General features: G+C 41.5%; 2 protein-coding genes and 2 non-coding genes across 5 annotated transcripts in view; 2 read left to right on the top strand and 2 right to left on the bottom strand.

The window, feature by feature from the left end:
* The window catches only part of deptor (DEP domain containing MTOR-interacting protein), a 24,703-nt gene extending 22,513 nt beyond the window's left edge, over positions 1-2,190 (bottom strand). Inside the window, exons 1-2 of one of the 2 annotated variants that reach the window (XM_026370394.1) lie at positions 1,799-2,190; positions 1,509-1,601 (exon numbers count right to left, since the gene is read on the bottom strand). In XM_026370394.1, coding sequence (XP_026226179.1) covers positions 1,509-1,601; positions 1,799-1,812 — 107 coding nt within the window. In that variant the 5' untranslated portion in view covers positions 1,813-2,190. The remainder of the gene's footprint in view (positions 1-1,508; positions 1,602-1,798) is intronic. The other variant, XM_026370395.1, reaches the window with a different exon arrangement.
* Positions 2,191-4,154: 1,964 nt separating this feature from the next.
* Positions 4,155-4,227, top strand: trnar-acg. The gene has a single exon. It is a non-coding gene; the product is annotated as a tRNA-Arg (tRNA).
* Positions 4,228-4,690: 463 nt separating this feature from the next.
* trnar-acg lies at positions 4,691-4,763 on the top strand. The gene has a single exon. It is a non-coding gene; the product is annotated as a tRNA-Arg (tRNA).
* A 1,366-nt stretch (positions 4,764-6,129) lies between these two features.
* LOC113170070 (Wilms tumor protein 1-interacting protein) lies at positions 6,130-23,087 on the bottom strand. The gene is made up of 8 exons (XM_026371961.1): positions 21,208-23,087; positions 15,773-15,874; positions 11,332-11,399; positions 10,222-10,284; positions 9,390-9,520; positions 8,474-8,525; positions 7,316-7,384; positions 6,130-6,723 (listed from the first exon to the last, which is right to left on the bottom strand). The coding sequence occupies exons 1-8, from the start codon at positions 22,424-22,426 to the stop codon at positions 6,589-6,591; spliced, it is 1,839 nt and encodes a 612-aa protein (XP_026227746.1). The 5' UTR covers positions 22,427-23,087; the 3' UTR covers positions 6,130-6,588.
* Positions 23,088-24,157: the final 1,070 nt, after the last annotated feature.

The following is a 24,157-nucleotide window of genomic DNA, read 5'->3' as shown; positions in this document are numbered from 1 at the left end:
CATTATTCTCTTGAATACTGCTGTTTATAAAATGAAATCCACTGTGGCTTTCTCCCTTCCCATGTTATCATTTGGCCCGAACTACTAACTAATGAAGACAAGAGATGAAGTTAAAAGAGGAAGTCAAGGTAAAACACGGAGGGTGGAGGTTGGCTCTTACTGCTTATTGGTTCACTGAGGTTGTTCTTAGACCAAGACTGCTTTGATGTAAAAGCTGACATCAGCACACCATATGACAGTTTAACGTGCTGGTACTAAACAGTTATAATGTTTAGCCCTAAACACAAAATACAGCAAAGGCTAATGGGAACAAGTTCGCAGTGATTTGTTCTCCTCTAAATTTAATCTTTGGACAATTTAAATCGTTCACTTGATGATGGTGCTGGGTGAAATTTAAGGAAAGGACACTTTGACAGCCACCCCGACCATCCCCTCTCACTGACACCAGCCACACTGCCAGCTGGCAGCCTCAGTGTCCAGCTGTGCCAGGGACACGGGCACACACACACACACAAACACACACAGACACACACACACACACACTGTACACTGCACAAACAGGGAAACACATGCTGGTGCTGAGCAAGAGTACCCTGGAGAGTATGTCCAGACACAGACTATAAATCTGTGGAGGTGATGACTTCAGTGTTACTTTTTATGGACAGCGTGTACTTCTAGAGCAAAAGCTCTAACTCCACTTAGGACAGTAAGCTGGAAAGCACAATTCAGCAGCAGCATATTTTCCTCACAGTCCAGTTGCAAGTGGTGGTGGTGGGGGGGGGGGGGGGCTGAAATTCCAGGCATTGGTGCATTGCATTACCTACTGAGCCTCTATTCATCGCTGGCAGTGTGAGCCAGCGAATGCCACCGGGTTTATGGTGCCTTTCTTTACATACAGTAGGTCAAAGCGTACAGCATGAGAACAGCAGTGGCAGCTTTAGCAGGACACTTCCCTGATAGGATGAATGAGCAGAGCATGTCAGTGATACAGGGCCATTAGGTTCATGATTCCAGGGGGTGCTATTACCGGTGCAGCAAACATGACTCATGTGCTCAGTCCTAAAAAAAAAAAACAACAGTAAAACAAAAGAGGATCCTGCAGAATGAACTAATGACAACGCTTCAGGGCTGACAAGGCGCCAGCCATGTAGGTGAGGAGTCGCAGTGTGCACGGGCAGGGCTGTGCGTGTGTGTGTGTGTGTGGACGTCTTTGTTTGGCTGTGCATGCCGCAGAGGGGGCTGAAACTGTCAGTGTAGTGCCAGTTCACAGGGAGGGAGGGAGGGAGGTGGGCGACAAGCATGATCAGTAACCTGCTGTCACACATGCTGACAGCACATGTTCCTCCATCACTGTGGTCGGTGCCACAGAACATGCTCTACACGTCTATTCAAACTCACTAAAGAGCGAGTAGGAATTACTGCAGGGTTTATGCTGGCTGCAACTTTTGCAAGGCGACTGATCCTGACACCAATAGCACAGTTTTCCCTCACAGAGGAAAGAGACTCACCTGAGCTGCTCTCCGGTGACCAGCACCTCGGCCAGCCGCTCCAACTCTGCAGCCTTCTTCTGCATCGTGAGCCCGATCCCGTCCATCTCTCTGCTAACACAGGAGACTGAGTGGAGCAGCAGCCACACAGATACATCACAATGCTCATGTGTTGCATTTCTGTAAATATGCAAGGTGTGTAGCACAAACATGCAGCGAGATGAAGCGGACGGTCTGAAAAACAAAGACATGCGAGCATCCACGCGGTGGAGGATTTCAGAAGATGCGCTCACACCTCGGGTTCTGCTTACCGTTCAAGCACCATGGAGAGCGAAAATGGGTATTTAACAGCTATCCCTTTGATGAATGAGGAGGAAAACTATTTCACCCCAAAAAGAAACGCGCAACAAAGCTGGCAGTCAGTGAGAGCGCAGCCTCGGCGCGCAGCAGGTCTGTCAGCAGCAGCAGAGGTCCACTTTTAAATCCTGGAAAACATCCGCCAGCTCGGAATATTTGCACACACGCATCCGTGTGCACGCATCCCCCGTCCCTCCGTGAGCGCCTCCGTGTGTCCGGTGCTGCTGAGGTGCAGCGTTTGAGAAAATGCTGCGCTCCTCTCCGTCGCAGAGCTCCTGCGGTGGCTCGTTTGTCACCGACACTGACACAACACACGGCACCAGCGCACGTTTTTCTCCACGGCGCAGCCAGAGCCCATCCTCAGAGCCCCCGCATTGGGAGGACTCGGCTGTCGTCACTGGGGGAGTTAACCGTAGGGGCGGGGTTACAGAGGCATGTGGGTGCGCTCGATTCCCGCACCACGGGGTCCTTAAAAGACTCAGTGGGTTATAGAGTTTGTATGTGTTTTTGTTATGTAAAACCAGACTGTATCATATGGACAGACTAAGCAGTAGTATAAAAAACCTTAACACAAATGATCCTAACATTTCTTGACCCAAATACACACAAGTTTTTTTTTTATGGATTCACTTTTCTGTCTAATAAAAAAAGTTGAGCCAAGTGAATTATGAATTCAACCCTAGTTGACAGAAATATTCTGATCATTTGCACATAGAGGAGCACAAAAATGCCCCCATGCACACACAGGCAGCCTGCATGTTCAGTCCGTTTTTGAAACACATATCAATCTTTGAAACGTGTCCAGATCTGTTTGCAATCTCAGTGACACAGAAACCGGTTAGGGCAGGCAAATGTTGAAGATATTACACAAGAGCGTGTTCATGAGACATAAAAGATCATCAAGCTATTATGAAAATATATGTCTAGTTAAACTGAACTAAATAATTGTCTTAGGTTTAGTTGTCTTGTTCATTTTCCACTCTGCAGACATCACAGGAGGCTCCTCTCTTAATGAAGTAATTCACTGTACATTACATTACAGTAGAGTACATTACACTGTATCCACTGTCTGGAGAAAATGTAAAACCAGCGCTTCCACCAGGACGGATGAAGTCATCTGGTTGTTCATTGGCTACACTGGCAAGTGTGTATGTGTGTGTGCATAAATTCTGCAGATTAATGGTCTTTTGTGAACATCCTCCCAGCTCATAACACACATAGTCAGCTACGACCCACATTTCTTACTGTGCATGTTAGAGGAAGGAGTGGCAAAAACATGCTAAAACAGAAGTCTTAGAGTCTGTCACAGACGTAATGAGGATGTAAACCACAGTCATGATTGTACAAACTTCAATAAATAATGGAAAAGACACTGTGGTTCATTCAGTTAGGTCAAATCCTCTACGCACTACATTAATCCAGGTGTGACGCAAATAGCAGGACAGATTGTTGTAAGATCCATCATTAAAATACTATATGTTGCAATGCTATGTGCACATCAGTCATGTCTGGATATGCAGATATCCACCAGCTGAAGATGTGATAAAACACCTGGGACTTCATGACGGATGGTGATGGAGGGATTTTAGAGCACTATTGCATCACAGTCACTTCCCATTTTACCCAGTCCACATGTCCAAAAACAGCACACATAAAATACATAATGAATGTTATGACTTCCACAAAAGATGATTCAGTTGGGATTTATTGTGTCAAATGTCAAACCTCCATTTAGCCAGTCTCCCACAGGTGGCCAGTGATAAAGAAGCCGGGGAAACAACCTTTGACCAAGATACATGCGACCAGACACTTACAGTGCTTCTCACCATTAACTTTCCAATGATTTTAATCACACTCGGTGTAAAGGGCGGCTATGAAAGGCCATCCTCACATTAACATCCACACACATTAGTTAATTCATTTGCTGTCAGACATGGCGGTGACATCTGCTGGATGATGGGGGCAGTGCATTGAGAGCTGGCTCTGACTTTGAGGAATAGGTTTAATAAAGAATGGGCAATAAGTTTATCCAACTATTGCACGACCTTATCATTATGTTTTATAGCATTTACCTTGTTACCATGCTGCAAATGAACAGACTGAAAGGCATTTATCCTAACCAACGAATACATAAGAAAATAAAATAGAAATATGTCTTTAATTATTGATACTTAACACTGATCCTGTTCTATTGGAAAACTGTAATGTCATTTACTGTAATAAAAGCATGAGAAATGTCATTAGCTCCATTAATCAGTGACTTTCGTGACTTTCTTTAAAACTGCTCTGTAAAGGCAGCCATGTTGTGACGGGCCAGTGGCGCAATGGATAACGCGTCTGACTACGGATCAGAAGATTCTAGGTTCGACTCCTGGCTGGCTCGGTTCCTGCTTTTAGCTCATCTGAGTTTCTATGGAGGATAAAATGGGATGTTTGTAGCGTGAGATGCTAAAACACGTGTGTACATGCGGAAACAAGCTGTGCTGGGAAATAAGTAACTGCACTCATGAATACAATAATCAAAGTAGTTTAATACGAACCAAATGGAAGATTCCCAGTTGATCCTCCTCACAGTCAGAGTTTATTTCATTAAATCTGAGTCTAGTTTCTTCTGCTAAAGACTCTAAACAGAGAGGTTACGACATTAGCACCATTGATTTGCTCTGTGTTTAATGTCGCTCGACAATAAACAGTGTGTCGATGGGACAAAAGTCAAAATAAGACTTAATTTTTATTGCATAGTGTTTTAGTTTAGCCTTCGTAGTATTGCTGCTTTAATTATTTTGTGTCTCCTGTTGATGATGCTGATCGTGTACAGTTAGTTATGAGTCATTCCACTTTTCATCGGGCCAGTGGCGCAATGGATAACGCGTCTGACTACGGATCAGAAGATTCTAGGTTCGACTCCTGGCTGGCTCGGTCCTCATTTTTTTTTTCCCATATGATTTTGTTTTGTCTCTCCTATAGCCTAGACCATGATGGAAATCTCATCTTGCATGCATATTGCAGGTTTATATTCTGATTAGTCTGACTCTTGGCCCAAAAGCAGAAAACATCTGTAGGACACAAATGTTTTAGTATTTCTTGAAAAGTTATTCCAGCTCATTAGAGGCAAAGCGCAACCTACAAGTCTGCAGACAAACCATATTTGCCTGTGAAACTGTATGGTGGTGATGCATGAATTACACTGTGGACCTGTTGCATTGTTACACAATTTTAAGCAGATACTGTGTTAGTACTGTACCACAAAAATAATGAGCTTCACTAAAAACAAGTTTATAGATGTACAGTATTCTTCTGTAAAGAAGGGTCACATCAAGTTCTATGTGGGTCTATTGCATTGTATTTATTAAATATTTTCTTTACAGCAATTATACAACACATACGTATTGGTTTTCTCTTCATCTCAGTTTAGTTATGCTGCAAAATAATGACCTCAAATAACAAGCAACATAAGTATTAAGTTAGCAAACAGAAGACAAGACACAAATAACATTTGTATGGCAAAAATAGTCAATCAAAAGAGCATCCTCTGTGAGTCACACTGGTATTTGAGAGGTTTGTTTGACAGGCAAAATAAAACCAATGCAAATGACTACAGGCCTACAATTTAGTATGTTTGTTTTAAATGTAAAATGTTTGGCCTCATACCAACGTCTTCCTTGGTGCATAGAGAACTCACACATGTATAAGTGCTTTTAACAGACTGCATGTAACAGAGACAGGCAGTTTTTCTACTACACAACAGTTAAATAATAAAAGTCATGAAAGCATTCTGTATGACTAAGCACAGAAAGGTAATGAAACCTGGAAGATAATGTATCTAAGAAATGGTTGTGCTCAGGTGATTACATGTATTGTTTACCAGTATTTGCATATGAAAAAAAACAACATATTGGGGCCTGTCACAAAAACTGTCTCACTGTTGCCCCCCCCGAAATTGTCCAGAAGAAAACAAACACTTTGTATTCAGCGGTAAATGGTTTAAAAAAGGAATTACTGTTGTGACTTTTTATAACATCCAATCATAAAACCACCTTGCATGGTTCTTATATTAAAAACATGCACCAACGATTATTGCATGTAGACACTGTTAGTTTAAAGGCATCTGAAAGATTGTGTGAAAAGCCTTCATTGGTCATATTAAGTATAGAATCATATGAGTGAACTGTGATCAAACATGAGTTAATACAAACATAGCAAGCAGCAGATTAACCTTTCCTTTCTATCTGACTGTTACATCATGTACCTGTGATTTCAGTCACATTTCACAGTGGGGTTCATATCATTTCTGTAAATTATCCTTTAGAACCTTTGATCAGTTGATTTATTGGTCAAATTTGAAGCATAAGTTTACAGCAGAAGTGTGAAAGTTCATTTGAAGGCACATGGTATCTAAAATAAGCCAGCTGTATACGTAGTCTTTTTACACAGCCAATGTAACAGATATTTACACAAAAACAAGTATATGAGAACACTTCTGAAAAGTATGCAGCAGGTATAGTGCCGCACTTCACTGCATTTAAAGTAGAACTTTGGTGTATTACAATACTTCATAACCATTTTAGGTTCTACATCATGGAGAAGACTTCAATAAGATTCCTGTTAAAATACGCATCAAACCATAGTATGATTAATCAAGCCTCATAAACAGGAATTGTACAGATCCGCCTCTGCTGCCCAATTCGCCATTTGGCAGTTCCTCAGCAAATCCACCAGATGTCTCCCTCGACCTACAACAGTGTTAGTAAGAGGCGGCTGCAATGGAAGATGAGCAGCCAGGCTCGATATGCTTCAGGTGGCAGGAGTGGCAGAGAAGGTGGCCGTTCAGAGGGTAGCAGCGGTGGCCCTCCTCGTCGTTCAGCTCCATCTTACAGTCCTAAAACAGGAATCCACAGAATGAACAGTGTCCTGCAGTAATTTGATTCATGTAAACTGAAAGACTGAACGATAATAACTTGGATGTTTACAAATACAGCATTTGGAACAGGTTCATTTCTAAGATTCAAATTTTCTCATCATCAGTGTATCTAGTATATAGTCTAGTATTTTCCAGAAAGAAACCTGTTTATCAAGATAAACTTCTAATGCCAAGGTGCTCTTCTTTGAACAATATGAAAGATTAACAACCACTTGGACACGGTCACTCAATAGTTAAACCTTACTTTAACAGGGAGCTGCTCCTCACAGCCCACTGATTTTTATTTACATGAAGTGAAAGAACAGCAGCTGTCAATCAGCACTTGCTAAAAAAGGAAGCACTAGAGTAAAATGATGAGATAGTGATGATGAGGTGTCGCATACCTGCTCTCCTCAGCAGTCCATAATTACCACCAAGACTGTAATTAAGATTTGGGATCTACTCATTATGATTTGTCTTAATGAGGTATTCACAAGGCTGCTGGCTCAGAGCCACTGACAGTGCATGTTTATGTGTGGAAAGCTTCATTTTCAGTCACGCTTTTACCTACCTCACAGTGATAGCATTCAACATGATAGTCTTTGTCCATGGATACAACACGAATGGTTTCATCAGACCCCTAGAAAGAAATTCACGAAAGCAATTGATGTCAATGTGGGTAGAAGGCTCTCAACTGTCTTATTCTTAACGGTCTGACAAAAGCTTCAATAGATCGAATAAAAAATACACTGATGTAAGCAAATTGTCTGCATTGAAAGCATAGACTCATTCTCTTGCAGTGTTATCAGTGTCCCTAGAAAACCATACTTAGAGAGCATAAAAAAAGCTACAGAAGCAGGGTATTTACCAACAGGTACTAAGATCATTTAAACCCAATGTGCACATTCATACATGCATTTCATTGTTTCAGTAATCTATCTTTAGTTACAATATCAGCCATGGTTGCAATAGCAGCTGACATTATTGCAAAAGCTAGATCAACCCTACTCTTACACACACACACACACACACACACAGACACACACACACAGACTACCTCTCCTCTAAATACCGGCCTAACTGCTTACTAAAAAGGGAGGGCAAGGGACATTCCAGTAAAGTCAACTCTAAGTTTGGACATTTCCTTGCTTTTGTCAGCATGTCCTGATAATGTGAATCGTACTTCTCCCTACTATCCATCCACTCTTCTTTCCTTCCTATAAACCCTGTCTAATCACAGCTTAGAAATATTAGGCTCCACACTGTGTTGTCTTGTTGTCTAGTTAGAAATAAGGTTCTGTTGAATGAGTTGCACATTTCCACAGCTAGGTTCTGTGTTTGGTTTAGAAGTGAGTAAACATGAGCAGATATGGACTTGTAAGGTGCAAATTTCCTGTTGGCTGAAGGTTCACAGCTGAAAAAGTTCTAGATAACCAAGGTATAAAGCTGATGATTCATGCCTGGGTTAGAATACATGTGACAGTTTTCCAACTTAGCATTTGTCTCCCAAACATACACTGGCACTTAATATTTGAAGTTATCACAGTCACTTGGTCACTTGTAAACTGAGAAGTATGGCATTTGTAGCTGGGGTAACAGGACATGCTATAAAATGCACAGAATGTAAAACTGTCAAAGGGCTGCCCTGCTGCTCTTGCAGTTATGAAAAAAGTAAAGAAAAAATTACATATACTGCTAACCCTAATCAAAAAAAAAAAAAAAAGTTTACCTCTGAGGGCAGGATGGGCTGGTTACATGCTGCACATTTCGGGGCCAAAACCCTGCAAAAAGTGAGATGAAAACAGAAACCGCCTTTATAGAATTGCACTAAAACATGTCAGATGAACTGAAATGAACTATTTTAGGGGAATTTGATTTGATTTCAAAAAATGTTATTTCAGAGCAAACAATGCCCTGTTCTCAACCTTTAAACCCTCTGAGCCTCTTCTCTTTCTCTCCTGACTCCTGAAGCCAGGTTTGCAGATGTGCTGGCTTTGCCTCACACATGTGATTCCTCAAATCCAGAAAACAGTAGGAAAGCAAAACTCAAAATGCATTAAGTATTCCCACACACATGGTTGGCATGTGGATGTTTCAGGGAATAACAATGGACCTCTCAGTGCGGCTAACTCTGTCTAATAGTTAAACAGTTACTGTATACATAATGAGGTTTATCTGATTTAATCAGTGCAGAGAACATGCGCTCAGCTGTACGGTACATGCTGTCTTAGCAGACAGAAAAATTTGTTTCAGTGCAAGTGGTTAACACACACTATAAATTTGCCATCTGATGTTAGACGCTCTGTATTTATCCTTACAGAGCATGTTACTGTTGAATTTGGATAAGGGGAGTCATGGCTGCACACCACTATTCACACCTCTAACTGGACAAGGATCTCTTCTCCTTCCCCCTCCCTCTCCTTTCATCCCTGACTAAATCTCTCATGTGTCTGTCACACGTGGCAGGGAGAAACTCAACCTGATCCCGCAGTAGCAAGGAAAAGTTAAGGGACTGTTCAGTGATTTCACTTGGAATATGAAACCTAGACATTTTTCCTGTGTCATGCTAAACTAATTTAACACAGATACATTCACACCACACACTTGTCTTACTTTGAACTATTGCAACAATAAGTGACACTCACCTGTGGTAGTCTTTGACACAGTAGATCTTATTTTCAGTGTCCACAGTGAAAGGCACTCCATCAAGGCTCTCATTACAGATGACACAGCGGAAACAGCCAGGGTGGTAAGACTTCCCGAGGGCCTGTAGGATCTATAGAGACAAATGAGTAAAGCATATCAGAACCCCAATTTACTATTTCTATTTCGATCCAACAAAATTTAAAATAAGATTAAAATAGTCATTGTACTAAAAATTCTTTGCCTTTAGATTATATGAATTTTTAATGATCCCTGTGGGTATAGTAGTTAGTCACAGCAGCTGAGAATAGGACAAAGCTAAGAATAAGCCCATACTTATGTTATGACAAGTAATCAACACTGCCAAATAAAACAGAATCAAAACAATTAAGGTAAAATATTTTAATGTCTTAATAATGTGAGATACCCATAGATACATTTACGAAAGAAACAGAGACAGAAATTATGCATAACATAGACAATAAAAAGTGTTCCCAGCAGGCAGTACAATAAAATGGCTTCTCCATCTTTATCTGCTGGATGGAGAACAATGTGTAGAAAAATCTGTCAAATGCTGTAACACTTCCTGACATGATAATATGCTTTGTGCCTGGTTTGTTTTACCCATGGGCCTGTTTGTGTGTGCGTGCGTGGTTGTGTCAGAGAGAAGGAGAGAGGCGTGCACGCAGCCAAAGCTGCTAAGTGTTTATCCAGATGTGCCCACAGAAAGCTCATTTAGGATGAAGTAACTGTATGTAAGTTTTTGCTGAGCCCACCTGGCCCTGACCCACACATAAAAGCACACACAACTGGAGAGAAGAAACAGACACTCACCATGTCCATGATTAGATGTCCACATGCGTTGCACTTGTCCGCAGATTGCTGGAAACCAGAGTACTTTAACAGACACAGGAAAGACAACAGTGATGTCATTGGAATTTGGTTTTTGAATGGCTGACTGAAATCTCTGACTCTCAGACTGAAAGCTAAATAACTCCACAGTGGAAGCAGAGAATCAAATAAAGAATTACTTGTAGTTGAACTAAAGCACCTTCTTAAAACCGCTTAAAATTTATAGAAATCATAATCAAAAAAATCATAACAACAAGCCAAGTTGGCACTTTAGGTGTGTGGAACTTGTTACAAAGGACAGTACACAAGCTCCTTAAAAGTCCTTAATGGTGCTTCTCAATTATTTCTTATTATATATGAGCATTGTCTGTGAGGAAAGGCCAAACTAACAGATCTGACAGCACAGCAGTTAAAATTAACATTACATCTATTTCAGTAGTATACATTTTGATTTTAATGGAGCAACTAAGCTTGTGGTGTACAGACGATTGGATAAGGTTTTATAGAGAGAGAGCTGCTGGGCTAAACACACACACAGCTATTGACCTTGTGATTACTAGGATGAGTTGAGAAGACAAAAGGTGGTTTTCCTACAAAAAAACAAACAAACAAACAAACAAACAAAAAAAAATACACTGGCTGCACTCAGGCTAGAAAACTAGCCAAAGGGTTTCAACTGTTCTTAATATACAGCCTATGAGTGTGCATTGTGATAAGTTTTTCTCATCTTTGCTTAGCTCATACAGTCATGTTGGTCTGAATAGCCTCCACCCTATAAACAACAGCAAAGCAGCTTCTCCAGTTACTGACCTCCTTCCAGTCCCACCCAAGAGAGGAAACTGATATGAATCGGCTGCATTAGATGCTAGAAACTGGGTCACAAGGTCGAAGTCTCGCATCTTAATTTTGTATTTAAGTAGGAGGCGGACATATAATATACTGTACTGAATTTAGGTAAGAAATATAGTGTACCTGATGAAATGATGATTCCTTAACACAGATACTTGTTAAAACAATAACTAAAACTCACAGCCCATAGCAGGTCCGTATCTCAGGAGTATACTAAATATTGCTTGTGTAGTGACTGCTCACCAGAAAGTCCTCTTCACAGAAAACCTTTCCTCCAACATAGTAGAAAGCTTTTCCTCTCAACCTTCGACCTGCACAAAGAAAAATATTTTATTATTGAAATCAAATAAGTAAACCATGATATAAAAAGTCTTGGTGGAAAATCCTGCAAAGCTGTGAAGCCCAGATCAGAAAATAGCAACGGCACTAATGCACAAAGGCTGTGCTGATTAATTACCGCCATTCGAAGGTAATGGACCTTCTTGAAATATTCATTATATCCTGCTGAATCTCAGGCAGATAAATCAAAGAAACTGATCCATGGTGTGCTAGTGTCTTAATATAATATTGCTAGGACACATAGCAGGCTGCTGTAGGACAAGAAACACATCTGGTTCAAACACGTGGTGCATATGTTGATTAAATCTAATTACTAGACAGGTGGAATAGATTAAACACTCTGCTCTATTAGATTTCATGGAAACCACAGACCAAGACCAATGATGACCCACAATTCTTCTTCTTTGATCCTATCTGGTGTCTTTCCATGTGCTTCCTGTCTGTCTGCTGCTTTAATCGGTCTATGGTTTGAAGCTGGCATCTTATAGCAATACAAACACAGCAAATCCTCCTTGCTCACATCACCAGCTATTCTTACCCAGGTCCCACAGGAAGACATAGCATTCCTAACATTTTCTGAGTGGGAAGGTGAGGGAGGGGACAGCTGGGTAAACCATGTTTACCTGAGTACTTGTATTCAGATAGTTTCACACAGGCAATTGGCCAATGAGAAACATACAGTTCATGCTATTTCCTTCTAGAGGAACTTGGTCACAGACCTGCTCACAGTAGAATTTAAATATAGGGGCTTCTAGAGAACTTTCACTGACAGATCACCAACTAGTCAGCACTGAGCAAAACTGCTTTGGTACAGGTCTATAATAAATATACAGTATCACAATTGGTTGAGATAGCAAAAAGTTCTGGGAGACGTGCATGTGCATTTTTCAATTTTATTTTTACTATAGCTCCCTTTATATCTCTGGGGGTATCAGGCCAGGTATTTGGCAGAGCTGACTTACGGCAACATTTTGATTTATTAAAATTTTTCATCCATTTGAATAATTTAACAGGTTCAAACAACAGACCTTCATTATCAGGTAATTTGACCCTACAACGATTTATCAACTGATTTTCTATAAAATGAACCATCATAAATTTAATCTGAATTGCCCTCATGCTGTAGATAGGGAATAGCTTTTCAATTAACCTACAAAGTGAAGAAAATGAATATTTTTAAATGAACTCAGATAAACAGGCTGACATGCCTTCCATCTGTTAAAACACCTACTGCTGTATTTAATTCACTAGAGAGTTAATTCAGAGGGTCTGCAGGAGGTAAATAAATTAATAAATGTTGTTCTTTAACAAAGATCTTGAGTTTAATAATTGACAGTAATAATGTCCAGTTCAATAATTGGACAGTAAGCTGGTCTAGCCAAGGGTCACTCAATAACTATATTAAAAGGAGGATTTTATTGGGCCAAGGTGGAGAACGGCCCTGGGTAATTACTGACAGATTGTCTTGGAATTGTGTCTAGAGGAACAAGGTTAGGATGAAGGGTTTTAAAGCAAGATATGCACCGTTTCTCTTCTTTGCATTCCTCTCTTTTTTCCAGTGAGTCAGACAGGGAAGGCTCTGAGCTTTGAGGAAAGATAAGAGCTTAATTAAAGTCAGGAGTCAGCACTGAATGTTTAAAAAAGCACCAGAAAGGACTACTGCACTTTTATAAAAATGTTAGGTACCTGCATGACAGAACAGAACACATGGCCATTTCTAATGAAATCATTCTACAAAATGTAGAATCTCTCTTATGTAATCCCATTCAGAAAATAAGCAATTCCTAATGACCCTGTCTTGACTTCCTCATCAAGTCGTAACCCTTTACAGTGAGTAAATTAAGTGAGAGAGTTATGGTCATTTCAGATGAGATGTAAAATGTCCTCAAGAACCTTAAGTAACTCCAGTTGCCACTGAGTATCACCTTTGAGATACTCCTGGGAGACATTGCAAATAACCTAGTTACTTTTACAACAATTTGACATCTGTAGACTGTTTACTTTAACATTCAATCTCAGCTAAAACTCATCCATTATCCTAATTGCTTTTTGTCTTTAGGGTTGTGGTAGTGCTGGAGCCTATCCCAGCTGTCACTGAGTACACCCTGGACAGATCGCCAGTCAATCACAGGGCTGATATACAGAGACAGTCAACAATTTAAACTCATATTCACACCTATGCACAATTTAGAGGTACCCCAGATAGAAAGACAACCAGAGAGACCCATGGATTCAAACCCAGGTCCTGCTGGCTGAGCGGCAACAGTGCTAACCACTACATATTTTATACATTTGTGTAACAAAGAAAGCCTTGTACACTTCTTCTCTGCAGTTCTTTTTGGCAGGCTGGGTTTCTCTGCCTCTGAACAGCACCTGGGATGTTTAGTCAAGGTTCAATCTACCTACCAGATGTTAACATACCAGTGGATTCAGGACAAATCAGATTCTTGTCTGTACTCTCCAGAGCCTGTGGACTGGCTAGGATAAGAGGGGGTGATATTATGAATGTAGAAACTGAAAGGGGGACTGTACACCCATGTCCTTGCTTATATTACTGCTATGTTAAAAGAATGACCAAAAAACACACATTGAAGCAAATACAGGAAAGTTTTTATGTAAGGTCAGGCAATTTCTCTCTATTTTCTTTTATTTCCCACAGGTTCTTAGAGCTGGTTTTCACGTAACCTAATTCCTCTGATTACAGACAGAGACTAATCTCCAACTGGAATTGTGTTGTAATACTGTTTGTAAACAGTCAATAATTAGCTTGGAGGGAAGACCCCCTGCAGCGAAGTGCTGAATCCCAGTTACACAGCCTAAGCTCCCCTGGCCATCAGGAATGTTCTCCTTCCTCTCAGTTACCTTGAGGGAAATGGTGGTGATAGATCATGGGAGGAATTTTACAGCCATAAACACTTTGTTATGCAACTCAATTGTGTGGGTACAAGCATGAATACATGCATGTATGAGTATACCATACATGCTTGCTGCATGTGGTAGGTGGTGTGCTAAAAAGACTTTCGGTCCCACTGTGTACTTGTGACCAGCCGACATAACAGCACCCACTGTCTTCTGAAGTCCGACCTACTGGGGGCCCCTATGCCTGCATTCCTCCCCAGCTGAGATGCTTTTCCCTGTGGCCACTCACAGTGAGCACAACCCTTATGCCCTCACATGGTGCAAGCTATGAGAGGTATGTGGTGTGTAAACTTCTCTCTCTTTGCACTTTAGACATCAATCCGAGCCACAGTGGGTCTCCTCTATTTCATCTTGTCTCTTGCACACACAGAAGGAAGGGTAACAGAAAACACAGAGATGTTCATCATGTATTTGTGGGAATAATCAGCAGGGTCAAAGGTGCTGCAGAATAATGAGCCTGAGTAGAGGTCACCACAGTGCCACAGATACTCCACATACCCTACCATCTGATAACTGGTACAGAGATTTTAATTGGTTGGAGCAGAGCGATAGGTCATACTTCAGCTTGGGGAGTGTGCTGCTGTGGAGACTTGAAGCTACAGGTCATTCATGTATCAGACAGTGCAGCCAGGGTAATGAACCTCAACTGAAGTTGGACAGTAAGTTGTTCTCAATTAAACTGTCTAAACTGGCAAAGTAAAACCAAAAACCTAGCTAGTGCAGCTTTGAATAAGTAATCATGCCACACCGACACATAATACACAAGTCACAGAGATTTTGAAGTAGCAAGAATTTATTCTTGTCCTATAGTATTTTTTAGAATATCTCAAAAGATGCATAGTTAGCTGTTTTAAATATGTGGGTTGCTCTAAAAAGTTAAGACGTAATTTCTGAGAAAACTATTTTTAAAGGTGAGGTAAAAGGTTTTGACAACCACTACAAGTTGTTGCAAAGCATGCTATTGCTATGTAATACATGCTGATAAGTTCTACTTCTCTTAAGCATGATTTATAGTTTTAAGGGTCCATCTTTTTCAGTTTCAAGCTTTGACCACAGGTTGAAACCAATCTATAAACACAGCATAAAATACAAGTTTATACTATATAATAGTTCATTGACCATTTGATTAATTACATTGGCAATATGTCTTGCTCTTTGTGTCTCTGTGTGGGCCGGAGAAGTGACTGACACCCAGAAACAAGAGGAAAAAGGAGGAGACAGTAATCTCCAAATAATTGTGTGTTTTTGTTCGGGGCAGTGAGTGGCTGAAGAAGGGGATACCACCTTGATTTTGGAGAAAAGGGTGTTTGGCATCCTATTTGTTAGGTGATAACATGATCTTTGCATGTGAACTTGCCAAAGTAAAAAGGGATAAGTGTTTGAATGCACTTGATTGGAGGTATGCAGTTTATGTGTGTGTACTTACTACAGGCACTACAGGTGAAACAGCTGTCATGGTAGAGGCTGCCCATAGCCTGGCAGGCCTGGTTGGCTCCATACACTGCCTTATTACACTTAACACAGACTCCTGCAACACAACACAGAATATCACAAGTCAGAAAAGTAACAGTAGACACACACATCATTTATACAATTACTGGATCAGCACAATTAAGTGATTTAGTCAACAAATTATATGTGTGCATACTGAATTACAGATTAACTGATACAAAAGATAAAAATAAAATATGCCAGAAACTTATACCCAATCTTTAGTTTTCACAACAGGATTATTGTAGCATATTGAGCTGTCAAGGCTGTGATTCAGATAAAACAATAACAGAAACAATAGAGAAAAGAAAACCACAAGAGTCGGGAAGCCGGTTAGCAGACTACATCACTGACAGGGGAAATATATCCCTGTTATTTGTTTATTTGACTTGGCTCAGAAACTGAGGTGTCTTTCAATATGAACTTTGATGACAATCAAAGTGTTCCTACCCAACATCCATAGCCCATGTGGCTTAATATCAAGATGCTGGTATTAATTTAATATTAATCCATTCACTCATTCCAAAAAACAAAACAAAAACAAAAACAGAACATAACACACAGATTTGTGCCTGAAAAGGATTCGCATTAGTCCTTCTAATGGAAATCCAGGTTTTCCATGTGATCAATATGTAACTATTTTTATCTGGAGTTCAACAGGAAGCAACACTAGTTTCCTGAGCGAGCACATGAAAACATTATCTTTCATCGCTTCACTTCCCTGCCAATCTCCATCTCCCTCTCTGAGCATGCACTATCTCACTTGGAGTGATTTGACAATTGACATATGGATTATGACAAGTAACAACTTCGATCACTGCTGACTCTAATGGATAGTCAGCTAGCAGCTAAATCCATCAGACACAGTATGATATGATTTTCCAATCACGGGTAACAGTAACAGAAGGGGGCAACGGCACTAAAGGAGGGAGAAAACAAGACCACAGGTTACTTGTGTCAGCATGTGTGTGTGTGTCTGCCTGAGCATTACGATTTTTGTGTGTTTATTTTTTCACAGAAAACAAAAAAGTCTGTGGAGACACAGAAACACAGCTCATGGCAGAAGAGCGCAGCACGGCAGAACCCAACCCAATCTGGCCGAGCCCATGTCCTCCTCGAACACTGACAAAGAAACTTCTGTATTCCCTATATTAAACAGACATCACGCGGCTGGCTCCTCCAAAACACACACTGTTACATCTAATAAACTTTCAATATTGCTGCTCAAAGACAGTAACATACAACCAGGCACAACACCACACACCTAATGGCTGGAAAGAAGATTTAGAGATAATAGAGGGATATTATTAGAGAGCAAAAGAATGTTACTCTTATGTAAGCGAGCTAACACAGCAAAGTAGTCGTGCCTACTACCTCTGTAATGAATGAGGTAAAGCCATTTAAAGCTTTTTCTTCTGTAAATGTTGGTTACAACCCTTCACACCATGAAGCAATTAGCAGGAATAAAATTATCAGGAAAAAAATATGCATGCAGCACAGTTTACAGGATTGATACTGGGCCAAGAACATTCTGTATAGCATCAATGTGTAAAATGCCCCATGACAGTAAAAAGCTAGTAAAAGTCCATTCTGTCATTTCTTTTCCTGTTTGGAAACACAAGTCCGTCTTTTCATAGTAACCTCCTTGCCAGTTGGGCCACTACAAATTTACTTTTGGCTAGAGTCCCATATTCCAAAACAGTGTGATTATTCAGGCGACTGACTGTTGCCTGCAAGTGGGAGGAGGGGAAGCAAAACATGCAGCCTAAACTTCACCCCTCCTGTCCCCCCCTCACCTTTCCCAGCTGTCAAACCTCCCAGTGGATGACTGCCGGCCGCCAAAATGCAACTGACTAAACACTAAACCCTGGCCACACACTGTAGAAGCATTTCAGATTAATAAATAACACATCCACTAAATGTTAAAAGTATGACATGCAGCTCAGTTGGTAGAGCAGTCATCTATAAACCCCAGGGTTATTGTTTCGATTCCTGGTTCCTGCTGGCTACATGTCAAGGTGTCCTTGGACAAGACACTGACACCCCACAGTAGCATCATCATCTCGTGCAGCTGTCCAAACAAACATTTCCTCTGGGGGATCAATAAAGTATGTCCATATTTTATATGTAGAAACAGTACGTACATCTGTACAGCATGTCATTTGCTGACATGTATGTAAAACACCTACTAGGTGGAGTCCCACCTATAGCTGTTATTCCTAAGCTTTTTTATTGGACACACAGTACATCCACACCCATAACTATAAACCAAATTCTCAAAAAAGTGGGAATTTTTCTGAAATGCTGTGAAAGCTAAACAGCTATACAGTATGTATTTTATTTTTTTAACTCAAACCTTTATTTACAGGATAAAGCTACAAAGACAAAACTTTTCTGTGTTTTTCATTAAAACTAAATTGTATTTTGTAAATATAAACACATTTAGAGTTTGATACCTGTAATACACTCAAACTAAGTTGAGACAGAGCCATATTTACTACTGTGTTAAGTCATTGTTACTTTTGTAAGTAACAAGTGGAAAATTTGTTCATTCTTGTAGGATACAAGATGTCAGCTGGTCAACACACGCTCCACCGTTTGATTCTTGTCAGTCATACATCAAAGTCAAACAAATCCAGCACACCTATGCTGTGGGCACTGATGTATCCCCATACCATCACATGAACCACATGCTATTTACAGTCTGCATGTCATTTCCATCTTATACATTAGTTTTTGCTATGTCTACTATTTCCATTATTTCTTGCTATAAATATTTAACATTTTCTGCACTGTTAACTTTGAAAGTAGTAAAAATATGTACAACTCTCTCTAATTCAATGAAACATACTGAGTGCTGTGTCAACTTTGTTTCTTATAGTACAGCACACATTAAAACACCACACCCAAAAGTGACACAGCATATTAAACTCAGCCAAATATCACAAGTCGTATATTCATAGACAAACAGCCAGAGACATGCATTAGGGGATATCTCAAACACAAAAACACACACACACACACACACACACACAAGTCACTCTCCAAAAGCCACCAGAGCAGGAGCCAAGAATCCCTGGGAAGAGTTAAGACAAAGCTTTCCACTCAACAGCCAGATGGGATAAATTAATCCTCCATCTTAACACAACACTAAATGCTCCAGTGAGTGAAAGTCAGAAGAAGGGGGAAGGAAAAACTCAGGGATGTCCCACTATTTACCCCTGCTTGGATGAACTTGTCTATAAATCTCACATCCTTGCAGACTCCTGTGGCCAAGGACAAAGAAGCATCCAAGAACTTGTCCCTAAATCTCTCTGTTTGTCTACTCATTCATTCGGCTGCACTGCAGGCACCCCTGAACCCATCTGGGACTACCCTCCTCTTTGTATCTTAAGACCTCATTTCTTAAATTCCTTGCTCTCTTCCTTCAGACATTCCTCAGTGTTCCCCTGGTGCAGTCATTTGGCACTGCACTCATTTTCCCAGAGCCTTCAGCTGCAGTTATGCCAATTAGTATTTGGTATAAAGTTGGGAATTCTGATGGATTCAAGCACTGTATGCAGGCACAGCTCACTCATCAGATAAATATTGCTATTGCAATGGTAGAGACTTTCGAAGGCAGAATATATTCCGTCTTTATGTGCACAAAAAATGTAAACTCTTGATGGGATTTACAAATGTGATGATAAACTAAATGTGCTCAGTAAAGTCTATAAAAATAGACCTTTCTAGACAGAAATATGAAGACAGTGAAGTTTTCTGAAGTAAACTAGCCTACACAAGTTTTTTTTTCTGGCATAAAGGTGTGACTCAGAGGATGAGCCATTTCTCATCCTCTGAGTGGAAAACTGCACAGGAACCATGTGGGCTGTGTGGGAAAAAAAGACATATACAGTATTACTTTAATATCTACATTTCTACACTGTGCTCTCCCACACATTCATAAGATTCACATTGCTCTTCTATTGATGAGTCTTGTCATGATGGTGGCACACAGCAGAACATCCTCCTTTACAAACCAATATAGGCATACAGCAGGCCAGAGGAAGGCTGTGAATTACTATCATGACATTCCAGGAGGAAATTCCTCCAGCAAGAAAGCAAGGGTAGGCTGTGTGCCTGTGTGTGTGATAGAGTGCTTTGTGGTTGCAAACACAATATCACCCATCTTGAACTCTTTCCACTCCTACTACCTGTTTTTCCTAAAGTGGTACTTCCATTTTTCATGAATGGCCTCCCCTCCTAACACCTGGCTCCAGCTTACAACTTACACTACGTACAGCACACACTGTATGTCATTCATTTACTGTATCTGCAGAGTGAAAACGGCCTGTCATCTGGTATCACACCTCGTGGTTTATTCAGCATTATATGAACTTCCTGATAGAAGTCGTGCCAACCACGTAGAGCAGTGGCATTATGTATAAATTATAATCTTAGCTGTAAGACACATGTTTTTTATGTATTAGTAATTATTTTATACATTTATAAGAGGTCTGATTTAATCGAGGATACATCAGGGCAACTCAACCTCTCTAAGATAATAATACTTCACAGCTGCATGTCCCTAACATGCCCCAAAATGTTAGAACTAACAGTCACAAGTGATGGTATTCATCACAACCTTTTCTATGTGCATGTGTTCATCACATGCACAACCAAGCATGACTTGGCCACAAAAAGAGTCATGAAAAATGTGCAAGCACGGGTTCGTATTGATGATGTAATTTGAAAAACAACGAGTGCCACTGTGAGTCAAACAAAGTTAAAGTGTAACACGGGAAGGGACATCAAAACAATAACAGACATAATGGAGCACTGATCTGGCAGAAGTGATCAGGCTCTAACTAACGAGTGTAGTTATCTGTTATGCCTCAGTAGTTATTCATTAAATCTCCTGGGGGAGATAAGTAGGTAACATTCTTCTTCCTGTCCTTGGCCCCACCTTTTACTGCTAAAGGGTTTGTTGCAGCTGCCAAGAGCACAGACAATGAATAATTTAAAAAGGACGTAACAAATTAGAAAGTTATTCTGTCTACAATCCAATGCAGAAGAAAAGAACGAGGCCTCCTGAGGCATGCAACTTAATAATTATAACACCATTAAATAAAAATGTATGACAAGTGGGATGTCCTGGTGATTACCCCACACAAAGAAAAACACACAAGACATGTTTGTGTCTATGTGTGGAGGAAGCAGAGAAGAAAGAGGGTGAGAGCGACAGTGTGTAATCATGTGTAAATCAGAAATCTCAAACAAGTGGATTTATGTTCTGAACTGTGGGTGGGCGGTTATCATTCAATGAGCTTTACAGCAGTGGCCTAACTGACAGAAGTCCTCTTGTTGGTGTTGGATGGCTTAAAATCTTACCAAAGTAGTCAGCCTTTGGTTGGGCATCCATCTCTTTTTCCAGCTGTTTAGTGAGCGCTTCTAATTTTATTTCAGCGGCTGAAGGCCCCTGGTCAGGGTTTTGCGTCAGGAGAGGCTGGCAGGGTAGTTGAACAGACATGGGAGAGCACAGGACTTCGGCTTCAGCGCTGGCAGCCTGTCCACAGTTGGGTATTTGGCTTTGACCTTGACCCTGGTTGTTGCTTTTGGCGATATTTCCGGGGTTCAAGCCAAAGGATGTTACCTGAGCTTTGAGTTGAGAAGGTGCAGGTAAAACAGGGGAAGCTGGTACAGAACCATTATGACTGGTAGAGGGCCTGGAAGTTGGGGAATGTGGTGCATAATGTGCCGAAGGCTTCTGCACATGTGAATCTGCTCCTGCTGGGAAGGCACTCGGAGGAAGGGCAGGGTTGAGGTCTGGATGTGCTGAGCCAGAGGGCTCCCCAGCCCATGCCCTGGCTGTCCCAGCAGAGGAGGGCGTGCTCTGGTTCACAGCAGGAGCGACGGGCTCATTTTGCTGGGATGGAAGACTGTTGATTGTGGGAAGTGCAGGCAGGCGCTGGGGCTGCTGCTGAGATTCACTGCTGCCTCCTGACTGACACACACACGAGGAAAGTTGGCTCTCCCTGGACGGGGCCCAAGCAGCCGCCTGGCTGACGGGGTGACGAGCATGTGTGGGCGCGCCATGAGACGCGCTTCCTGGGCTGGGGGGAGCAGGGGTGCTGTGCTGGTTCGGATGTGGCTCTAAACGCTCCTTATTATCGTAATTATTTCCGTAGCCATATGCTCTGCCAAGCGGAAGTTCAGACGCGGTGCCCGTGTGGTGTTTCTGGCCGTCAAACTGCGCGTACTGGTTCCCAGCTGCGGTGCCCGGCACAGGGCCAGAGAGTATTGGGGGCTTCGCCGCCGCTTCACCCGGCTGTCTGTAACTATTGATGGGCGGTCTGTCTTTGGTGTAGTGAGTGCCGCTGGGACCCCCATTCATTTTTATAGCCTGGTTGTTCTTTGCCATCTCTTCTTGGAGCTTCTGTATGTGTATTTTAGTCATTTTGGAGGCAAAAACTCTCCTCGTCTCCTCAAAGTCGGGGTTATTTCCTGCATCCCTCCTCGTCCGAAACAAACCATCCCTTGATGCTTCATACATGTTTAAGTCCTCGATAAACTTACTCGCCTCTAGTCCTAAATCCTCGTATTTATCCATGTTGAGGTTACTTTGTTACAAGTTAATGTCCTGGCTACAGCCTAGTTAGCTGAAGTACAGTTCACAACAGTGATACCTTCAAGTCCAGCAGCTCGGAGTCTCCACAAGACAAACGGGTCCAAAACCCCGAGAGAAACTTTTTTCTTTCTTCTTGTTTGTTCCCAACTTTTCCGCCTCTTTGACGGTTCGGGGTGAAACTTAAATGCGTAAAACTGCGCGTCCTTCTCGGCGAAAAGTGTCCGCGCCTCCTCCTCCTCCTCCTCCTCCTCCTCCTCCAGCTCCGTGTGTGTGGTTATAAATGTGAGCAGCTCCGACGGCCTGGGCGACCCCACGAACTGCCCCCTCCTCCCGCTGCACAGTCCCAGCGGGGAGCCTTCATTCAAAACTTTATCCTCCTGCAGCACCGTCAAGAAGAAATAGTTCAGAGAAGTTCAAATAGCGGATGTGTCCCTTAATGTGCGACCCAAACCACCGCGGGATAACCGCTGGAGCGCGGAGCCCGTACGTGGCCGTCGGCGCGCACCGAAATCAGGGGACGGGTCGTTTTTTTTTAAAGGCGCAGTGCTCCGCGGAAGAAAAGTGGAGCTGAGAGCATTAGTCACACTGGAACGATATAAATAACTGGCCGCGGCTGAGTTTTAAATAACGGAACCTGGGGGCAGAAATTCGTCCGCTTTTCTTCATGTTACGTGGAGTGTGCGAAATAACCCTCACATCCTGTGTCATCTATAAAAAAAATAAAAATAAAAAAAAATATCCCGAGCAAGTTGACTCAGTAGGAGTGAGCAGGAAGTCCTGTGGGCAGCGGTAGGAACCGTCAGCACAAAGACAACAAGCCAGTCTTAGGTTAGAATAAATGATTCTCACTAGAAATTATAACAAATGTGTAATTAATTCAAGCTGTGTGAATATTTTTCATTAGACTACTTTTATTGCCTGCTGTTCTTTTCGCTCTCCTCTTTCCATTCACCCCAACCAGTCGAGGCAGATGGCCGCCCACCTTGAACCTGGTTCTACTGGAGGTTTAATCATCTAAAGGGAGTTTTTGTGATCTGGCTCTATGAAAATAAAATTGAATTGAACTATAATTTCATAGAGACTCGCTTGGGTGCAGAAATTACAATGAGAGCGTGGCTAGTTTTTTATTACAAAAGTGCAAAGATCTGGGTTGAAAACTATTCTTTTATTGTTTATGTCTATTTTGATGAATCATTTATTGATATTAGTTCATTTCAGTCAAATTGTGGGTTTGGCATTTCTTACACTGAACCTAACGTGTCACACTTTGCTTCAGCCACTGTGCACCCCCTGTTTCTGGTTGAATGATGTCACGCTTTCCTGCTGTTCATGAAACACACAGTGACCCCTTCGCATTGTGTCCTGACCCAGTCTCATGCCATTACATGGTTGTGTGTCCTGACCCAGGCTTAAATATGTGAGACACAGTTGGGATACAGTAGGCTGTCTGAGGAATAAGGCTCAGTCTCCCAGCCAACACACAGGAACACACAGTCTGAATGTGCTAAAATTGTTATATAGACAGCCAGTGTTGATGAAGAAAACATGAAGCCAGCATGTTCAGGGGGTGGTCTGTAGTCCGCCGTTGATGCTGTAATTAAAACAGGATGTTTATACGGCAAGACATGACTTAACAGGCTCACTTTTAAAACTATGTGAACATTTTATGCATTCTCTTTAACATTAGAGTGCTCAGGTGTTTTGTTATTATTT

This window comes from Anabas testudineus, chromosome 16 (genome assembly GCF_900324465.2).
Source record: "Anabas testudineus chromosome 16, fAnaTes1.2, whole genome shotgun sequence".
Classification (NCBI taxonomy): Eukaryota; Metazoa; Chordata; class Actinopteri; order Anabantiformes; family Anabantidae; genus Anabas; species Anabas testudineus.
Note: the sequence above shows the minus strand (reverse complement) of the source record. Positions and strands in the feature narration are given on the sequence as shown.